This window comes from Anomaloglossus baeobatrachus, chromosome 2 (genome assembly GCF_048569485.1).
Source record: "Anomaloglossus baeobatrachus isolate aAnoBae1 chromosome 2, aAnoBae1.hap1, whole genome shotgun sequence".
In the NCBI taxonomy this organism is placed as follows: Eukaryota; Metazoa; Chordata; class Amphibia; order Anura; family Aromobatidae; genus Anomaloglossus; species Anomaloglossus baeobatrachus.
Genome location: NC_134354.1, coordinates 573293992 through 573312021, shown reverse-complemented (window position 1 = coordinate 573312021; position 18030 = coordinate 573293992). Strand labels below are relative to the sequence as shown.

The 18030-nt window shown below is 41.7% G+C and overlaps 1 protein-coding gene across 2 annotated transcripts in view; it reads left to right on the top strand.

Annotated features, from left to right (window-relative positions):
• The first annotated feature begins 6224 nt into the window (after positions 1–6224).
• GPC6 (glypican 6) overlaps positions 6225–18030 on the top strand; it is a 1296759-nt gene continuing 1284953 nt past the window's right edge. For both annotated transcript variants that reach the window (XM_075336760.1, XM_075336759.1), the window contains exon 1: positions 6225–6830. In XM_075336760.1, coding sequence (XP_075192875.1) covers positions 6692–6830 — 139 coding nt within the window. In that variant the 5' untranslated portion in view covers positions 6225–6691. The remainder of the gene's footprint in view (positions 6831–18030) is intronic.

Below are 18030 nucleotides of genomic sequence, written 5' to 3'. Positions count from 1 at the left end.
GCCCATGATTACCTTCCGAAAGGGGAGGTCCCTAAAAGACAGGTTAGTACACAGTTTGTACCAGGCTCCTCAAAGAGAAGGGACATGGCTAGACAGGAAGGTAAATGGAGTTTATAGATGTGGACGTTGCAAGTTCTGCAAATGGATTTCACCGGGGAAGCAGGTAGTGTCGGCATGTACGCACCGTGAATATGAGATTCGGGATTTTGCCAATTGTAGTACCGAGGGGGTTATCTATGTGGCAAAATGCACTTGCCCCTTGGACTACATTGGGAAAATGAAAAGAGAACTAAGAAAGCGGATCAGGGAACATCTGGGAGATGTACGAAATGAGAGAGACACCTCGATCTCACGACATGTTAGGTAGGTTCACGGTGGAGATTTGAACTCCATTAGTTTTAAAATCATTGAAGTCGTCCCGGAGCCAACTAGAAAAGGTAACTGGAACAAACTCCTGTTACAAAGGGAAAGCAAGTGGATATATCGCTTTGACTGTGTACACCCAAAAGGCTTGAACGAACAGCTGACGTTTGGCTGTTTCTTATAAGAGGCATCTGTCCCGAAAGGGAAACACCCTGGACTACATCAAAATAAGCTTTGATCTATACCCGTCAGGCTAATATTTTTCCGTAAAGGAATAAGCCGTGTCTGGATTAGTGAAACTATTTTTCACCATCTTATGATATTTTGAATCTATTTATTTTTTATCCATAATTACCCCATCTTCTGAACCTATGTAAATTGTCTAGTTGGTATATTGGAACCAACCTTATTGGAAACATTTCTATGGCCTCCAGCACTAGTTTTGTATTAGTTATCTTTGATCTCATTGGCTCCCCCTATTCGTTGCCTCTTTCCCCTCCTCCCCCCTCCTCCCCTCCCCCTTCCCTACCCCATACCGCTCCGAAACATTAACTGGAATATACAGTGTTTGGGATCGTAGCCTGTACGGTCATGTGACCCGGGTGGAGCATGTGGGTTTGTTTACTTCTGGCGTGACTTCCGGTTCATCTTGAATAGCGATTTCTGTATTGGGATAAAGAATCGCTATGTATTTATATCAGTCTCCTCCTGCATAGCATCTAAATGCTATGGTTTAATGTAGATTTTGAAATTGATCAGTATTGTAACCCGGTGTGGGGTTAAGGGAGGCGGGGTTGTATGTAGGAGGTGAGGAGGACAGCTCACGCTGTCAGGTGATCTTGTGGGTGACGCCCACGTGGGCAACATTAGCTGGGATATGGGACGTTCCGGACCGCACGTCACTTCCGGGTTTTTCATGCTTGTCATGAAGAATCTGTGACGACCCGGTGACGCAGCCTGTGGGGTCACATGACCCGGATGGGTCATGTGGGATTGTTTATTTCCGGCATGGGTTCCGGTCTTATCTGAACGGTGAGTGCATGTGTATTATACATCCGGGGTTTCCCAGGCAACGGGGCGTTCCTGGAGGCAATTACCTAGTAAGACAGCCCCTGTATGGAAGTATTTAAGGAGAGTTAGCCACAGGGCAAGACGTCCATTATATACATCCACATGGAGAGGTGTGTGCTGCTGAATGCGTAGCCCCCTTAACAGCTATTAGGTATGTCTGCTCTATATCTTAAGACTCTCTACATTATGGTTTGGATTTGGGGTTTCTGATATTTGTTTGTTCCACAGGCGATTGGGCCAGTCATTTTTCATTGTCTCCTGATGAACCCTAACTAATTGTATGGGGAGAAACGCGTTGAGACTGTGTGAATTTATATTATTGGGTTGAGGACCATGGAAAGCCCGGACGCCTTTACGTTATGAAAAAAGGACTGCTAAGGGATTATATCTGATTCAAACATCTCTCAGATAAGTTTATTTTCCCTATCTTTCCTGACTATTAAGGGTATAACCTCTAGACCTCATTTGATCACGAGGGAGACTAGGGATATCCTAGGAGGGAAAGCCGCCGAGGAATGGGGGCACCTCTTTACATTTAGGGTGTACTGTGACTTTATGTTGCATCTCCATTGGCAGGTAGAGGAAAGAGAGAGTAAGGGTCATTTAGACATTATACCTTTGGCAGGATTATTACTGCGATTATTTATGGAATAATTGTTTTGTTCCTCTGGGCGGATATTTTGGAGCTGTCCCATGGTCCTGGGATTTTGTTTATGTGTTATATAATTTTCACAGGTGGAATTTTGAATTTTTAATGAATTTCAATAAAAACTGTTTTTATACTATTTAATTTGAGGTAGCATTCTGGGTCTACATTGATTTACTACCTTTTGCAATAGGTTTTTAAGTGTTAAACAAATATGCACATGCAAACAATGCTAGTTAGCCACTACAGAGCCTTGCAAGCCACCTCTTTAACCAGTTACATATTTCTGGCCATGGATAATGGGGCTGTTTCACCATCTGACAAGAGCCTCATTCTAGCTTTCATAGACTGGCATTGAGTTCTTGTGACATAATGTCTGACTTCCAGCCAGTCAGAAGTTGTGATCACAAGATGGCGCCACGGGAGCGGGGCAATTAAAAAAAGAAAGTGAAAATGCTGGAGGATGAGTATAAGGGTAAAGGCAGGGACCTTAGATTAAAGCACCACTCCAGCACTAAAAAAAATCTGGAGTGCTGCTTTTAGTTGTAACTTACAGTGGACAGTAAAACTGTGAAGGGAATTAGTACAGGAAAAAATTCAGATTCTCGTTGTTGAATATTTTTTCTTTTTCAAAATTAGAACATGGGCAGTAAAACATTGAAAAGAAACCAAAATTAGAAGGCAGATCATTGTGTTTCAGAAAGTCTTTATTATCTCTGGGAAGCACAGTGGCTCAGTGAGTAGCACCGTAGCCTTGCAGCGTTGGTGTCCTGGGTTCAAAGACAACATCTGCAAGGAGTTTGTGTGATCAGTCTCCCACATTCTAAAGACATATGTGGTGCCCGTGAGGCTTCAGTCGCCACAGAGTACTGCATCTCATTTAAGGTGCAGTATTCATTTCGAGTGAGGAGGAGGTTAATCACTGGTGTTTTCACTTTTCACTTTACATACAGCTTAATAGCCTTCTTACTGGGGAGCTGGACTAGGGTGGGCTGGGGGTGGCCATCACAAGTCATGGGACTTTCCCGGTAACTAGGACAACCACCTGAGGGGCGGGTACCACTTGGGGTAGAAGTAGGAGCAACCTTCACACAATCTCGAGTCTAGTCGGGACTAAAGTTCTGGCAACACGACACCATTTCCTTCAACTTCTTTCTTTTCAGAGCCTGAGGCTTGGAACAGGAAGCTCAGCCAGGGTTCTTCACTTCATCAAGGGGTAACCCTTGTGAAAGGACATACTTTGACACCGGTGTTGACCTCTGACTTACCCAGGATTGGCTTTGACCCAACAACCTCAACCCCTTCATCCCCATCTTTCATCCCTTTTATGGACATCGACGGGGTCATGAAACCGGGCAGGGCCACCCGTGTTATCCCATGACCCTCACTGGCCTGATGTCGAGTATTTCCAAGACCCTGTGGGGCCCATCACGTACTCATAGGAATCTTAGATTGTGAACCCCATTGGGAACAGTGTTGCTGATGTATGTAAAGCGCTATGGAATTAATAGCGCTATATAAGTGAACAAATATTATTATTACTTTTAGGTCTAAGAGTATAGAATAAGGCAATATCCCTTACAATGTGTACAATTATAAGAGAATAAGAGACACAGCAAAATCTATAGGGTACCTGCAAAGGATACCCAAAATAAGAACCTTACGTAACCTAATAGTGCATGAATAACATGCTAATACATAAAACATTTAAAGGGGTTGTCTGGTCTAAAATAAAAAGTCTGAACTCACTCTGTGTCACTATATGTGACTGCAGACTTGTGAATCCTCACATTGCACACACTGTTCTCCACTGTTAGAGCCACGAACAACTATGTGATATGCATATGTGACGCCCCTGAAGTCAGGGTGTCACAGAGATACTGCACACTTTATCTTCTGGTACAGGACTCAACCCCCCATGGTCCTGGGATCCTAACTTTTCGTATTGCTCTATCAGCATGCAAATCCTAGTCACACCTCACACCACACCCTGTCAGGCAGACCAGTGGGTGGTCTAGCTGGAAAAAGGTCACTCGCCTAGGGGTCAGGCAGAATGGTGGGAGGGAGGAAGTCAGAGAGAGGAAGTGGAGAGCAAAGCTTAGTCAGTCTAGAAGTAGCTCCCAAGGACTGAGGACTGGGGAGTTGGAGCTCCCTTGGGACTTTTGGCTAGGTCAAAGACGGTGGTCTGGGACCGAAGGAGTCAGAGACCCGGTCATCGCCCTGGCCAAAAACGCTCTATGCAAGCCACTAGTGTGCAGTTTTATCATCTAGCAATCGCCCTCCTCCATTCCATGGAGGTGTGTGTGTGATTTGCTCCTCCTGCACCTGTGACGCTTCCACTTTAGTGGGGGTTTAGCTGTATCCTGCTAGAGTACTAGTTTTTGGCCAGGGCGATGTACACACTGCAGCCCATCTTGCTGTAAGTAATACTTAATTTTTGGAGGATATTTTCCTCTTTTTGTTGCTATGTTTATATTTAGTGTAGGGACCTACAAGCATGAGGTTCCGTGACGCGGGTGTAGGCTTACGTTTTTATGGCCATAAATACCAACAAAAACCTCATATTTATTTTTTTGGACAGTATGCAGCCAGGCCCCTTTCTGTTGGGCATTGCACTGTAGAGTGTCTGTTCGTGCATGATACACAGTGGGGTACGGCTTGGCAGCCCGCCTGATCTAATAGTATGGGCGTCACCTAATAGGCTGCAGGTTTGTGACTGTGTTATCTGCATATGTGAACAGCGCTATATGCAAGCCACTAGTGTGCAGTTTTATCATCTAGCAATCACCCTCCTCCATTCCATGGAGGTGTGTGTGTGATTTGCTCCTCCTGCACCTGTGACGCTTCCATTTTAGTGGGGGTTTAGCTGTATCCTGCTAGAGTACTAGTTTTTGGCCAGAGCGATGTACACACTGCAGCCCATCTTGCTGTAAGTAATACTTAATTTTTGGAGGATATTTTCCTCTTTTTGTTGCTATGTTTATATTTCTCTGAAATTAGCAACATTTCAAACATAGGAAAATAATGTAATATCCAGCTCACCCTGAGATCCGTCCACTTTCCTGGCGGTATGGAAGCAAATGATCACCCTGCTGCCCAGCATTGAAACACAGGTGAATTAATGACGATCCAGCTTCCAGCTTGTAGTAAAATCCCGTTTTATTGAAAAACAATTTTAAAAACAAAAATACCAGACATGTTTCGAGCACTGGGCCCTTAAACATTGGTTTCAGAGCGCAGTGCTCATAACGTGTCTGGTGTGCAGTTTGACTGCGACTACATGTATTTTTCCTAGACCTGGTATCATACTAAAGTTTGGTTAACGCGAACTTTGTTTTTTAAACATTTTTTCATTAAAACGGGATTTTACTATAAGCTGGAAGCTGGATCGTCTTTAATTCACCAACATTTCAAACATACCTTGCTGCAATCGTGCATCCAAGCTCTGATTTACGTCGCCCATGGTTCAGTCGGCAGTAATCTAATGACTGGCACAGTTGGCAACGTGACTCTTTTTTTCTGAACATATAAAAAAAATCATGGACAGACAATATTTTTTACAGATACATTGTAAACCATAATAAATCATTATGATTATATTAGATACATGTCTACAGCCTGTAGTTTTGATTTGAAGACATCAGCTGCCTTCACCGTAAACTGTAAAATGATGATAATTAGAGTCAATATAATCTTTTTAAGTTTCTTCAGCTTCAAAAAAATCACGGACGCCTTATTTTTTAATAGCAAATAAGTGCCCTATTTTTAATTTGTGGACGGCTGGAATCTCAGATGACTGGATCCCTTTAATAATCCAAACTCTGTAGTTGTTTCCTCCCAGAATGTGTATAATAGTAAAGCTACACTTGAATAGAAGCACAAATCCAAACAAAGCAATTATATTGACTGATGTGTGAAATACAGAAAATGCAGAATTTCATTTTCTTTTTCCAAAAAAGGTATAAAATATATTTTTTTCTGAACCATTCACATTGCTTATAATAGAAATCCACTAGTTACAACGCGCAGCACTGTCCATCTCATCACTGGAGTGATTGCAGCCTATACAGAAGAATGTCTGAGAATCTGATAGGCAATTATACAGCGTGCGGTGACTCCACTCCACATTTCCCTATCAGCCTTGTTCCTAGATTGAGGCAATCCAATGTACAGCACGTCTCACTGTGTCTCCAGGATTTGTGCTGGCAGCTGGGTCAGGGAGCTTGTGTAGAGCAGAACTGCCTGCACTATGCACAGTAGCCTGGCACAGTGTGACATCTGTAGAGCAGCGCACATAGGACAGACAGGTCACATACAAAGCACATAGGGCAGGCTCAGGTTAGCGGAAGACTGATCCCTGCAGCATCTTCCACCCAAGGCTGCTCACTTCACATCTGTCTACAGAAGCAAGGATCCTGCTGCTGTTAATGAAAAGTTTTCTGCCATTTGTGAAGGGATGAGTAAAAAGGCTCTGCACCTCTATCAGCTGCACTCCTAGGGTCCCATTGGGTTGCCTGACAATTCTTTCTTCTTGCAATAAGAACAGTCAAGTGTTTATCTTTCTGAGAATATTTTGGGATTTCCTAACATTGGATTATTAGAGCTTACACCATGTTTTGGATTTGGGGACCTATGCTATTGTCACTTTGCTCTGGGGCTGATGTGAAGTCTGGAAGCTGCAATGAGGTCAGACATGCATATAGTGCTAAGGGATTCAGCCTGGCCAATGTCCCTTACCAGGAGATATCAGGTAAGAACAATCCATGATCTCACTCATCCCATCAATCAATGGATTACACTGCTGTGCTTGCATCTTCACCTTCTGAGGAAGAAACTAATTGTTCTATGTATCATTTACCCTTCTTACTGTTAAGTGCAGGCTTGAATGCTCTTTGACATATTTCTGGGTATTCAGTGCTGTAAAGTATATTCCATGCTAATTTACCATCAATACACATGTCAGTAAGTAAGGCGCACTATTGACAAATCTCAGTATAAGTGACACGGAATTATTGGACCTGGAGCAGCATTGTGTGCATTATTGGCTCAGGGTCTAATACTGCATGTCATCTTAGAATGCTGTCCAGTTTCTTCTAATCTTTGATGTCAATGCTGAAGCGGGGAAGACACTTATTGGCAAATACTCTGGGATGTTACATATCAAAGTGCTACAATGATACCCAAGAAGCAATCATCCTGCATCATGAATAGAATCATCATTTGATTTGTATATGGTCTGTTATGTTTTTTATTGCTTAAGAATGACCAACACACATTCATTTTATTGCTTATATGAACTATTATTCTCCGGTTTACTGCTTATAATTGACTATTAAAACATTTTTCTTATTTATGACTACTATGATTGCAGAGTTATGTTTAATTCATGTGTTTACATTTTAAATATATCAACAAAAGCATAGTGATTATAGTTTGTATACCTTGTATAGGGCAGTAGTAGCGTATAAATCTGAAAGTATACTAAAGGCAAAAAAAGCATAATGCACCACTCTGCACATTGACAGCAGCAATGACAACCTAATATGTTCTTGTATTTTCTCCGAGTGGTCTAGCCGGCTGTCTCATAGCACTGGACCAGGGTACCAGCTTGGGTTTCCCTGATGTATTTGCTGTGTGTGTGTGTTCATCTCCAGATAATGCTGAATTGCACTTTGGAGAGCTGCTGTGCACTCTTTCCGTAATTAGGATAAACTTAGAGTTGCTGAAATGTGGATGTGATTTCCAGAAAGCCCTTAGTATTGTGCATATGTGTCAAAGAACCCTATAGGGAAAAACAGAAGCATTGTGTTCTATCAATCCATGTACATAAATGTGCTAAAAACTGGTGTATATACTAAATTATGAACATTATTGACTCCTGCTAATAAGCGTATACATCACCAAATTCTAAATGTTGTCAAGCTACAGACTATTGGTTTTCAAATGTATTGGGCCTTCACTGTCAGCTGATTTTGTGACTTGTGCAGGCGCGTAAAGAAAGTAGTTTACACATTGCAAAGTAGCATGAGCCACTCTGCCGGATGATTCTTGGATCGCCTAGCAGAAGCATCAGTTTTAATTACAAAATTGGGGCATTTTAGGAACTTTTTCTGCACCCAAGTTCATTTATATGATTGGGACTATGTTGCAGTCAACTGCAATTCCCTTGAAGTGGGGCTATGTGAAAAAGATATGAATTGGGCATCAGTCAATTTTTGCTCAGCAGCTGCACCCACCCACCCAAATAGTAAATGTAACAGGACATGTCAATATACCAGAACTTTATAACATTGTAATGCCCCTTAAACACATTACTTGTCATGGCCGTATAAATACTTAAAGGCAATCTGTCAGAAGGATTTTGCTACCTCATCTGAGAGCAGCATGATGTAGGCAAGGAGATTCTGAACATTAGGATGCATCACCTAGATTACTGGCGGAAGCCGTTCTGACACAGTCAATATTTTTAGATTTAGCAATACAGCAGAGCTGAGAAAACTGCCCCTCCCACATCAGGCTCTCAATAGAGATTGTACATTGACAGTGAGGTGCCAATCAGAGGAGGGGGCGTGCCGAATTGCCGTGCACATGACATTGTAGTCTGAGCAGTGAGAAGTCCTGTTGATTAAACAAACATAGCAAATATACAACAAATCTGATCTTGACAAGACAGGATTCCTTGATTTCTGTTTTAACCCTTGCAGCATGCTGTCTTCAGCTTACATAGCAAAAATCTGCTGACAGATTCCTTTTAAGGCCTCTTTTTAGCCTCCTTATAGCTACCTCAGCCCCATGTAAACAACTGTTGTGTATGTCACAAGTTCTGCTTGAGTGTGTTTATCGTTTTATGCAACTGCATACATTTCAGCAAAATCACTTTATATACAGCACATCACTGTGTGCTAATGAGCCGTGATGTGTCCGCCAGGGTGTTTACATACTAAGACTAGTCCAGGTTTATTAGCTGCTGTCACACCCGCTATATGTGATTGACCCTCACTACACTACTTGCATTTTCAGTTTGCGCTCCCCCATGCCATTACCGTTCACTTGTCACAACAGTGTTAATAGCTCACTGATCCAAAAGCAGATGTTTCAGGCAGCCCACTACAGAGCAGAGCTGTGACAGGGAGCAGAGAGGTCGCTAGCAGTGCAAAGACTGTCAATCATACCCTCATCTTAGTAGAATTGACCAAGGTTCTTTATAGGTGATTTTGATCAAATTTGTGCAGTTGCACAACACAAGCATAAGCCAAGGATACCCAAATAAAGGCTGAAAAGGTAAAGAGGGGAAATGAAAAGAGTCACAAGACCAGACAGATTCCCATTAATAGGTTTACATTAGTGTTATTTACAATATTAAAAAAAGAACTAACCTTATTCAAATTATATACTTGATGGTCACCATTGGTGCCTGATGAACCACTTGAATTGTAATAGTGTCCATCAGGTTTTCTTCATGGTGTCAGTTGCCAGAAAAAAAACAATGTACTAATTAGAAATATTGCACCAATACAGATGTGTGAACTTAAACTAATATTTTGTACCCAAAGCCACTTTCATGAACTTGAGTAACGGTTATTGTACTTTTTGATATTTTTCAACTTTCATTCTTTTATAGAAATTGTCCTTACAACTATAATATTTGGAAAGAAAGCTCCTATTAAAGAAACTTTTCATACAGTTACCAATGTTTTTTTTAACCTGCCACCATAGACTTTTAGACTTTTGTAGCATATTAGATATAATTTATACTTTATATTATGTGATACACATTGTATGGCAAAAAAAGAAAAACATGTTGTCACGCTGTACTCTAAGATGTACAATAGCAGTGCAGCGCAGTAATGTGGGACTTAGAGGATTCCTGAAACTATCTGAGAAGGTAGTTAGCTGGTAAACCACTAGGGGGCGTAAACGTGGAGGAAACGTATGGTCAGGGAATTCCCTAGCAGAGGTAATACTAGTCAAGCCCACCAGATGGCAGTAGAATCGTCAGAAAGCCATGTCACAACATGAGGTCTTGTAAGTACACAAGGGCAAAATCTAAACGTAGTCAGAGGGAAGCAAATAGTCAGTAGCCGGGAAATCAGACCCTAGAAGCGAGGGGGAGTGGGAAGACAAGACAGAATTAAGGTAAACAGATAAGGAACGAACAGGGAGACAGCGGAAGAGACACTGATGGAAACAGACAACAGAGGAGGTTAACAGGTCAGGTGAACACGGAGGTCAGGAGGGGGCAGGGCAGACAACAGGTCACTCAAGAGCAGAACACAGCAGAGCCAGAAGTATCACTGGCAAAGTCCAAAAGAAACAGTGCCCTAATAAAGCAGCCTGACCTCCAGAACGAGGCAGAAAGGATTAACCCCTAACGTGACCTGCATTAGAAGTGAAACTAAAAAAAAGGCTCAGCTCCAGCTGAGCCAGGAGTCAATCATGACACATGTATTAACTAAATGTCACATGGAAGTTGGTATAGTGTGGGAAATAATGGCTTTCAAATGAAATATGCAAGTAAATGTCAAAAACATTTGTCTGCATCTGCCTTACAAACATCACAAATAAGGCCAGGTAGGCCAAAACGAGGGGGCTGGAATACAAAGGTGATAGTATAGACAAATATGGATTGGGTGCTTATTTGACTAATTGACTAATTTGGCAACAGGCTTATCTATTTATATTTTGCTCTAAAGTTGAAGTATATGGGTATATATATATATATATTCTGTACTGTGTATATATATATATATATATATATATGTATATATAATCTTTATCTATCAATCTATACATATCCCTTTCTGTTGTTCTGTTGGTATGGGTACTGGACAGAGTAGTGTCTCTACCACACCCTACAGAGATGTGGAAAGAAATTCAGACAGACGCAAACACCAATTCAAGAACTTTTACACACCATGATGGTTAAGGTACCGTCACAATTAGCGACGCTCCAGCGATCCCACCAGCGATCTGACCTGGCAGGGATCGCTGGAGCGTCGCTACATGGTCCTGGTGAGCTGACAATCAGACAGATCTCCACAGCGATCAGAGATCAGCCACCAGCGACCCTGTAACGACGCTCTGCTTGGTAACCATAGTACACATCGGGTTACTAAGCAAAGCGCTTTGCTTATAGTTTCCCGATGTGTACCTTGGCTACATGTACAGGGAGCAGGGAGCCGGCTTTTAGAAGCTGTGGACACTGGTAACCAAGGTAAATATTAGATGTACCTTGGTTACCAGCGTCCGCAGAAGCCGGCTTCCTGCTCCCTGCACATTCAGATTGTTGCTCTCTTACTGTCAAACACAGTGATGTGTGCTTCATAGCGGGATTGCAACGACCAAAAAATGGTCCAGGACATTCAGCCAACCAGCGACCTCACAGAAGAGGCCAAGTCATTGCTAGATGTCACACACAGCGACATCGCTAGCAAAATCGCTGTTGCATCACAAAAACCATGACTCAGCAGCGATGTCGCTAGCGATGTCGCTTAGTGAGACGTGGCCATTAGAGTCTCTTTCAGCAGGCTTTATCAGAGATAGACATCTAGTATGTAGTAACGAGCTGACAGTGATAGATAAGTGACATAGAACTGCTGTCCTCTACGATGCAGCTTCAGCCTGTCTTACCTATTAGGGTGTGTGCCCACGATCAATGTTAGCAATGCTTTGGATGCAATGTGTTTTCACGGAGTTCAAAATGCAGTGTTGTTCAGTACAAACACAGTGGAATGAATTTATAGAAATTCCATGCCCACTGTGCTTCTTTTTAACGCAGCGTAAACTGACAAGCAGGGCGGCTTTCCAAGACACAGCATGTCAATGTATTCTTGTGGAGACGCGAGTGTTCTCAGTGAGAGAACACAGAGAGAATACCGTGAGACCAGAATCCTGATCATGTGCATGGATGCTGCTTTCTCCTGTGCGGTATACGGTGCTTCCAGAGGAAAAAGTATGCTGCATCCAGAACACTGGTAGTCCAGATCGTGGGCTCACACCCTTACACTACTTCTCTGTTACATAAGGCAGAAGTAATAGATTAGAAATATGAAATGTGTAACTGAAAAAGTAACCAATCACAGTACAGAAAAAAACAATATCAATTACAGTTACAGTACACTAAAAAAAAACCAAAATTATCCTCTTAAGTTCTGACGCATATTAGGTCTGTAAGACAAAGTATTTTTTTTTTCTGTGTAGAATAAGTTGTATTTATCAGTGGCTTCATTTTGGGGTAAATATAACTTATTTACCATCTTTCATTACTTGAATTTTGCCACTTAAATACTGTGGTTGCCATGTAGAATAAAAACAACTTATCTTCTCTCCCGCAACCGCTGTGTTCCTGTATTGTAGGCACCAGGTCTACCATTGCTCAAATGAGATTGTAATGCCACATGTACGCTGCGGTCATTCATAATGCTGAAGTGACACTAGTGCAGAGGTGCGTGTAAGGTTTTTCTTTATTTCACATGGCAGACGATATCATTTAAGAAGGGTAAGTTCAATAGTGGACAGCTGCTTTAATTCTTATGAGGAGATATAGAAAAAACAGTTTGTTTTTTGATGTTCTAATAGTTATGTGCCGCACAAATACAATGTTTATTTTATGTGAATCAGTACGATTGGAATTATATCAAATTTATGTAGTTTTATCATTTTTTTTACTTTTGGACAATAAATGCATTTTTGAAAGTAATTATTTGTTTGTTTTTTATGTAGCCATATTTAGACATATATAAAGCCATAGGTTTTATAATTTTTTATCAGTTAATCTGTATGAGGGCTTACTTTTACATAGCAACATGTAGTTTTCAGTGGTAATATTTTCAGATACATATGATTTTTCAGTTATTTTCTTTCACTTGGTTGGAAGTAGAATTTGCAAGGGAAATAATAGTTCTGGAGTTTTAATTTTGCTCTTTTTTAAACACTATTCACTGAATTAAATTAAAAGGTCAAAATGATAATGACAGTACTCAATTAGAATCCTTTTTTATGTTTTACCACCTTCATATAATCTTTCATAGTCATAGATTACTATATATATATATATATATATATATATATATATATATACATATATAGGTAGATAGATAGATATGGATCTATACACCTATATGTAAACATATATATATATGTATATATATATATATATATATATATATATATATATATATATATATATATATATAAAATTGACCATATAAGATTAAACCTTAATAACTATAGTAAGCATTGTATTTAATTGATTAAACACACCTCAGGGGAATGACAGCCCAATTTTGTTTATACTTCACAGGACTTTCCATTACTTGAGCTTCTTTATTTGTACCCTAAGGCCTTGTTCACATGTACCTGCTGAATATTCTGCAGTGATTTGACAGCGCATGTGCGCTTCAAATCGCTGCAGAAACACTGCATAATGGGTGCAGTTTTTCTGTAGAAAAAAAGCCGATTTCATACGCTATGGCTGCTGCCCCCACCATAGACAGAGTGGGAGCTGCATCCAAAGCGCAGGAATTAATTGACATGCTGTACGCACGGATTTGGGTCAAAATTTTAGCATTCAAAAAAGCAACATGTGCATGTATCATGCACAATCTACATAGATTTTGCACAGGACGCAGGACGCATGCATTTACGCTGCAGTGCTATACGCAACGTAAATGCATGTAATTACACAACGTGCGCATGAGCCCTAAGTGTTGAGGTCATTTTCTTTTTAGTCCACTGGTGCTTTAATTGCCTGCAATTTCCATTTTTTAAACTGAAAAAAATATTCTAAGTATTGCGTTCATAGTCATGTTGAAGTGAAGTCACTGATCCTATCTTGACTTAAGTGATAAAAATTGGCCACGCAGCCAAAAATTGAAAATAAATATTAGGTGAACGTTACCCACAAGTATTGGACATTTACTTTAGGTTCTGTGAAGTATGCAGACCAAGTGAATAATTAAAAGTCAAGAAATGAGACATAATTGAAATTACAGCACAATGTTCTCTAAATGTTATTCTTAAGAGGGAATACACACAAATTAAACAATGCATAATATAATTATCTGTGTATATTCAGAAGTTTGGAAGTGGTTCCTTTTAAACGATTGGCTTGTAGACAGCATGGCAGGAGTAAGAATTCATTTAAAACATTATTAACACTCAGATTCATACAAGGTGAAGGTATGCTTTGGGAAAGTTTAGGAAATGTTGCTTTGTAATTCAAGCTATCAAATCTTTGCTTGATAACTTGACTGTAAAATTATTACCTGTCATTCTGTTTGACTGTTTTGAGGATGTAACAAAAAAAATCAGAAAAATGTCACACGGATAGTTACTTTAAATAACTGCACCTGCATTTGCTGTAAAAAAAACAAAAAACAAGATTATGTGAAGTAGAGTGAAGTACACAATGTGATAATGCAGGTTATATGTAGATATCTATTAATTATTTTTCGTGTTTCATTTATACCCAACAACCATAACATTAACCACTAATCTGATAATGTTTTAGTCCCTTGTAGTGTGTCAAACCAGCTTCAAGCCCTTGTAAGGGGGGTTCAAGGCTACGCCACCCCTGCAGAAGTGGCCGGCACACAGAGAGAATCATAAAATGTATTGGTCTGTATTGAGTAATTTGGTAAATGGCCACAGGGTGGAAAGGTGGCCTATTGACTACTTTCCTAACACCCTAAGGTGGGAAGGGATTAAGTGAAAGGAGGGGGTCAGAGTTTAAATATGGCAGGATGTTGAAGAAGGCCAGGAGAGTCCCCAGTAGCAGAAAGATAACAAGACCAAAACATTTGATATAGAAGATCCTAAGGATCATCCCTTTGACACCAGACATGTGGGGTCCTGCTCTTTAGAGGACTGTTTATGAACTGTGTTCCCAGAAGAGGGGTTGAGTCTGGATGGTGGGGGGGTTGAATGTCTTTCCTGGATTGAAAACCCCCAAAAAATTCCTGCGAGACCGAAGTTTAGTGGGCTCTTAAAGGAGAAGAGTAGGTCCTGGCCAAAAGCACTGGTGAAGATTAGAATGCTCTAGTAATAAGCCTCTTCAACAGTGCAAGCTAAATCCTTGTGGGTGGGACGGAGTGGCTAAAGGGCTTTTTGAATCGGCTAGTGCAGTGTGACGTCAGACAGGAGAATGAGGGGCCAGGAAATTGGTTGGCTGGTAAATTTAATTATGGAATGGAGTCTGGAGGGAACCCCGTCGGAGTCAGAAGCAGTGCCCGTGTTATGCGAGTGGAAACTTTCCATGTAGTGAAATCAAGCAAAGTTCCGCTGTTAAAAAGAAGCGCATCTGTGTCTGATTCATTGACTCAGTGGAATAAGGGACTGTGGCAAAAGCATCCTTGCAGTGGAGTGGCGACTGGGACGCAAAAGGGTTACAGACTGGCTGTGCTGCGACCTGGTGACCCCTGTACACATGACTACTACTGCCTCTACAGCATGAAGGCATGACTTCATAAAAGATTAGTATCAGATTCTTTACAGGGGTTGTCCAGGATTAAAAAATCATGACTGATTTATTTCAAAAACAGCATTACCCATTGGTAGTATGGAGTATTTTAGCTCAGATAAAGACTTCAATTTGGCTTTGTTGCATTAACCATGCACAACGCATGGTCAGGGGTTGCACTGATTCTATACTAAAATAGCCATATTTTCTAATTCTGGACAACCTAAAAAATACAACTTGAAAATACAACTTCAGCACTTTTTTTTATTTCACCACTAGCATGGTGCTTTAAATGTTAAGGGTGCGTTACACGCTACAACATCACTAGCTATAGCTAGCGATGTCATGCGCGATAGCACCCGCCCCCGTCGTACGTGCGATATGTGGTGATCGCTGCCATAGCAAACATTATCGCTACGGCAGCGTCACACGCACATACCTTGTCAGCAACGTCGCTGTGACTGCCGAACAAACCCTCCTTCATGGGGGAGGTGCGTTTGGCGTCATAGCGACATCATTGCTGCGTCACTAAGTGGCCGGCCGATAGAAGCGGAGGGGCGGAGATGAGCCAGACGTAACATCCCGCTCACCTCCTTCCTTCCTCATTGCCAGAGGGACGAAGGTAAGTAGATGTCCGTCGTTCCTGCGGTGTCACACAAAGCAATGTGTGCTGCCGCAGGAGCGACGAACAACATCGCTACTTACCTGACAATGAGTTTTTGTTATTAAACGACCTCTCCAAAACAAACGATTTTTATCTTTTTTGTGATCGCTTTAGGTCGCTCCAGCCTGTCACACGCTGCAACGTCGCTAACGATGCCGGATGTGCATCACAAACACCGTGGCCCCGACAATATATCGTTTGCAAAGTCGCAGCGTGTAAAGCACCCTTTAGTCTCCTTTCACTGGTCCTTTTCTCATCCTCCGCCATCCTCACCTTTTTTTGGTGTCACTCCAGTACCACAGCACCATCTTGTGAAAGTACCTGCTGACTGGACGGAATTCAGAAATTACGCCACAAGCGCTCAATAGACGTCTCAGAGAGCCAGAATGAGGCTCTCATAGACTTGTATTGAGTTGTGATCTCTGTCTCATTCCAGAAAACACTTTAAAAATACTGCAGTTAACAAGCCTGTGGAAACCAACCAGAGTGATGCCGATAAGAGATGAAGGCGCCGGAGAGTGAGTATAAGACTAGGGGCAGGGGACATAGATTTAAAGCACCACTCCAGTGGTGAAATAAAAAAAATAAAATAAAAAAGACTGTTTTGGTGCTTTGTAAGTTGTGAACTGAAGCCTCTATGGATCTAACTTGATTTTTCAGTTCATCTTACAGATACTTAATTGGATTAAGATTTGGAGAATTTAAAGGAAAGCCGACATCTTGAACTCTTATCATGTTCCTCAAACCATTAATCAACATGGGTCAGCATGGACATTTTGAATAATTGGCCGCTACTAAGCATTGTATTTCAATGCCCTGTGCATTTATCTTATTGGTGATAACCTACTGTCAGAATGTACCATTAGTTTATGGTTGGTGGGGGGTGCAATCTCTCAGCACCCTTTGATTGTAAAAATTATGGGGCTAGAGCTATGGTTTAGCACAGCCATTTCCAGATACATTGCTTTACAGATTACTACAACTTGGGTAGCCAACAGAAGAATAAAATTGGAAAGCAATTGGAAACCAGATCTATGTCCTCATGCATTCTTGATCACAATGTGATAATCAAGTAGTGTGCCATCAGTTTATAAGTAGTGATGAGCGAGTATGCTTGTTACTACTCGGTACTCGCACGAGTATCACTGTACTCGGGCTACTCGGCGGGTACCGAGTAATTTTGCAATACTCGTGCTGTACTCGTGGTCTTCATCCCTGCATGTTGGCGCTCTTTTGAGAGCCAGCCCTCATGCAGGGATTGGCTGGCAGACCACTGCAATGCCACAGCCCTGTTAGTTATGGAATTGCAGTGATTGGCCGGCCTGCACAGCGTGACCGAGCCTTTATACCGGCGGGCGCGCTGTGCTCTGTACACAGCCATCTCATATTCCCTGCTTTCCACACCCACAGGCGCCTATGATTGGTTGCAGTGAGACACGCCCCCACGCTGAGTGACAGGTGTCACACTGCATCCAATCACAGCAGCCGGTGGGCGGGTCTATACTGTGCAGTAAAATAAATAAATAAATAATTTAAAAAAACGGCGTGCGGTCCCCCCCCAATTTTAATACCAGCCAGATAAAGCCATACAGCTGAAGGCTGGTATTCTCAGGATGGGGAGCCCCACGTTATGGGGAGCCCCCCACCCTAACAATATCAGTCAGCAGCTGCCCAGAATTGCCGCATACATTATATGTGATAGTTCTGGGACTGTACCCGGCTCTTCCCGATTTACCCTAGTGCGTTGGCAAATCGGGGTAATAAGGAGTTAATGGCAGCCCATAGCTGCCACTAAATCCTAGATTAATCATGTCAGGCGTCTCCCCG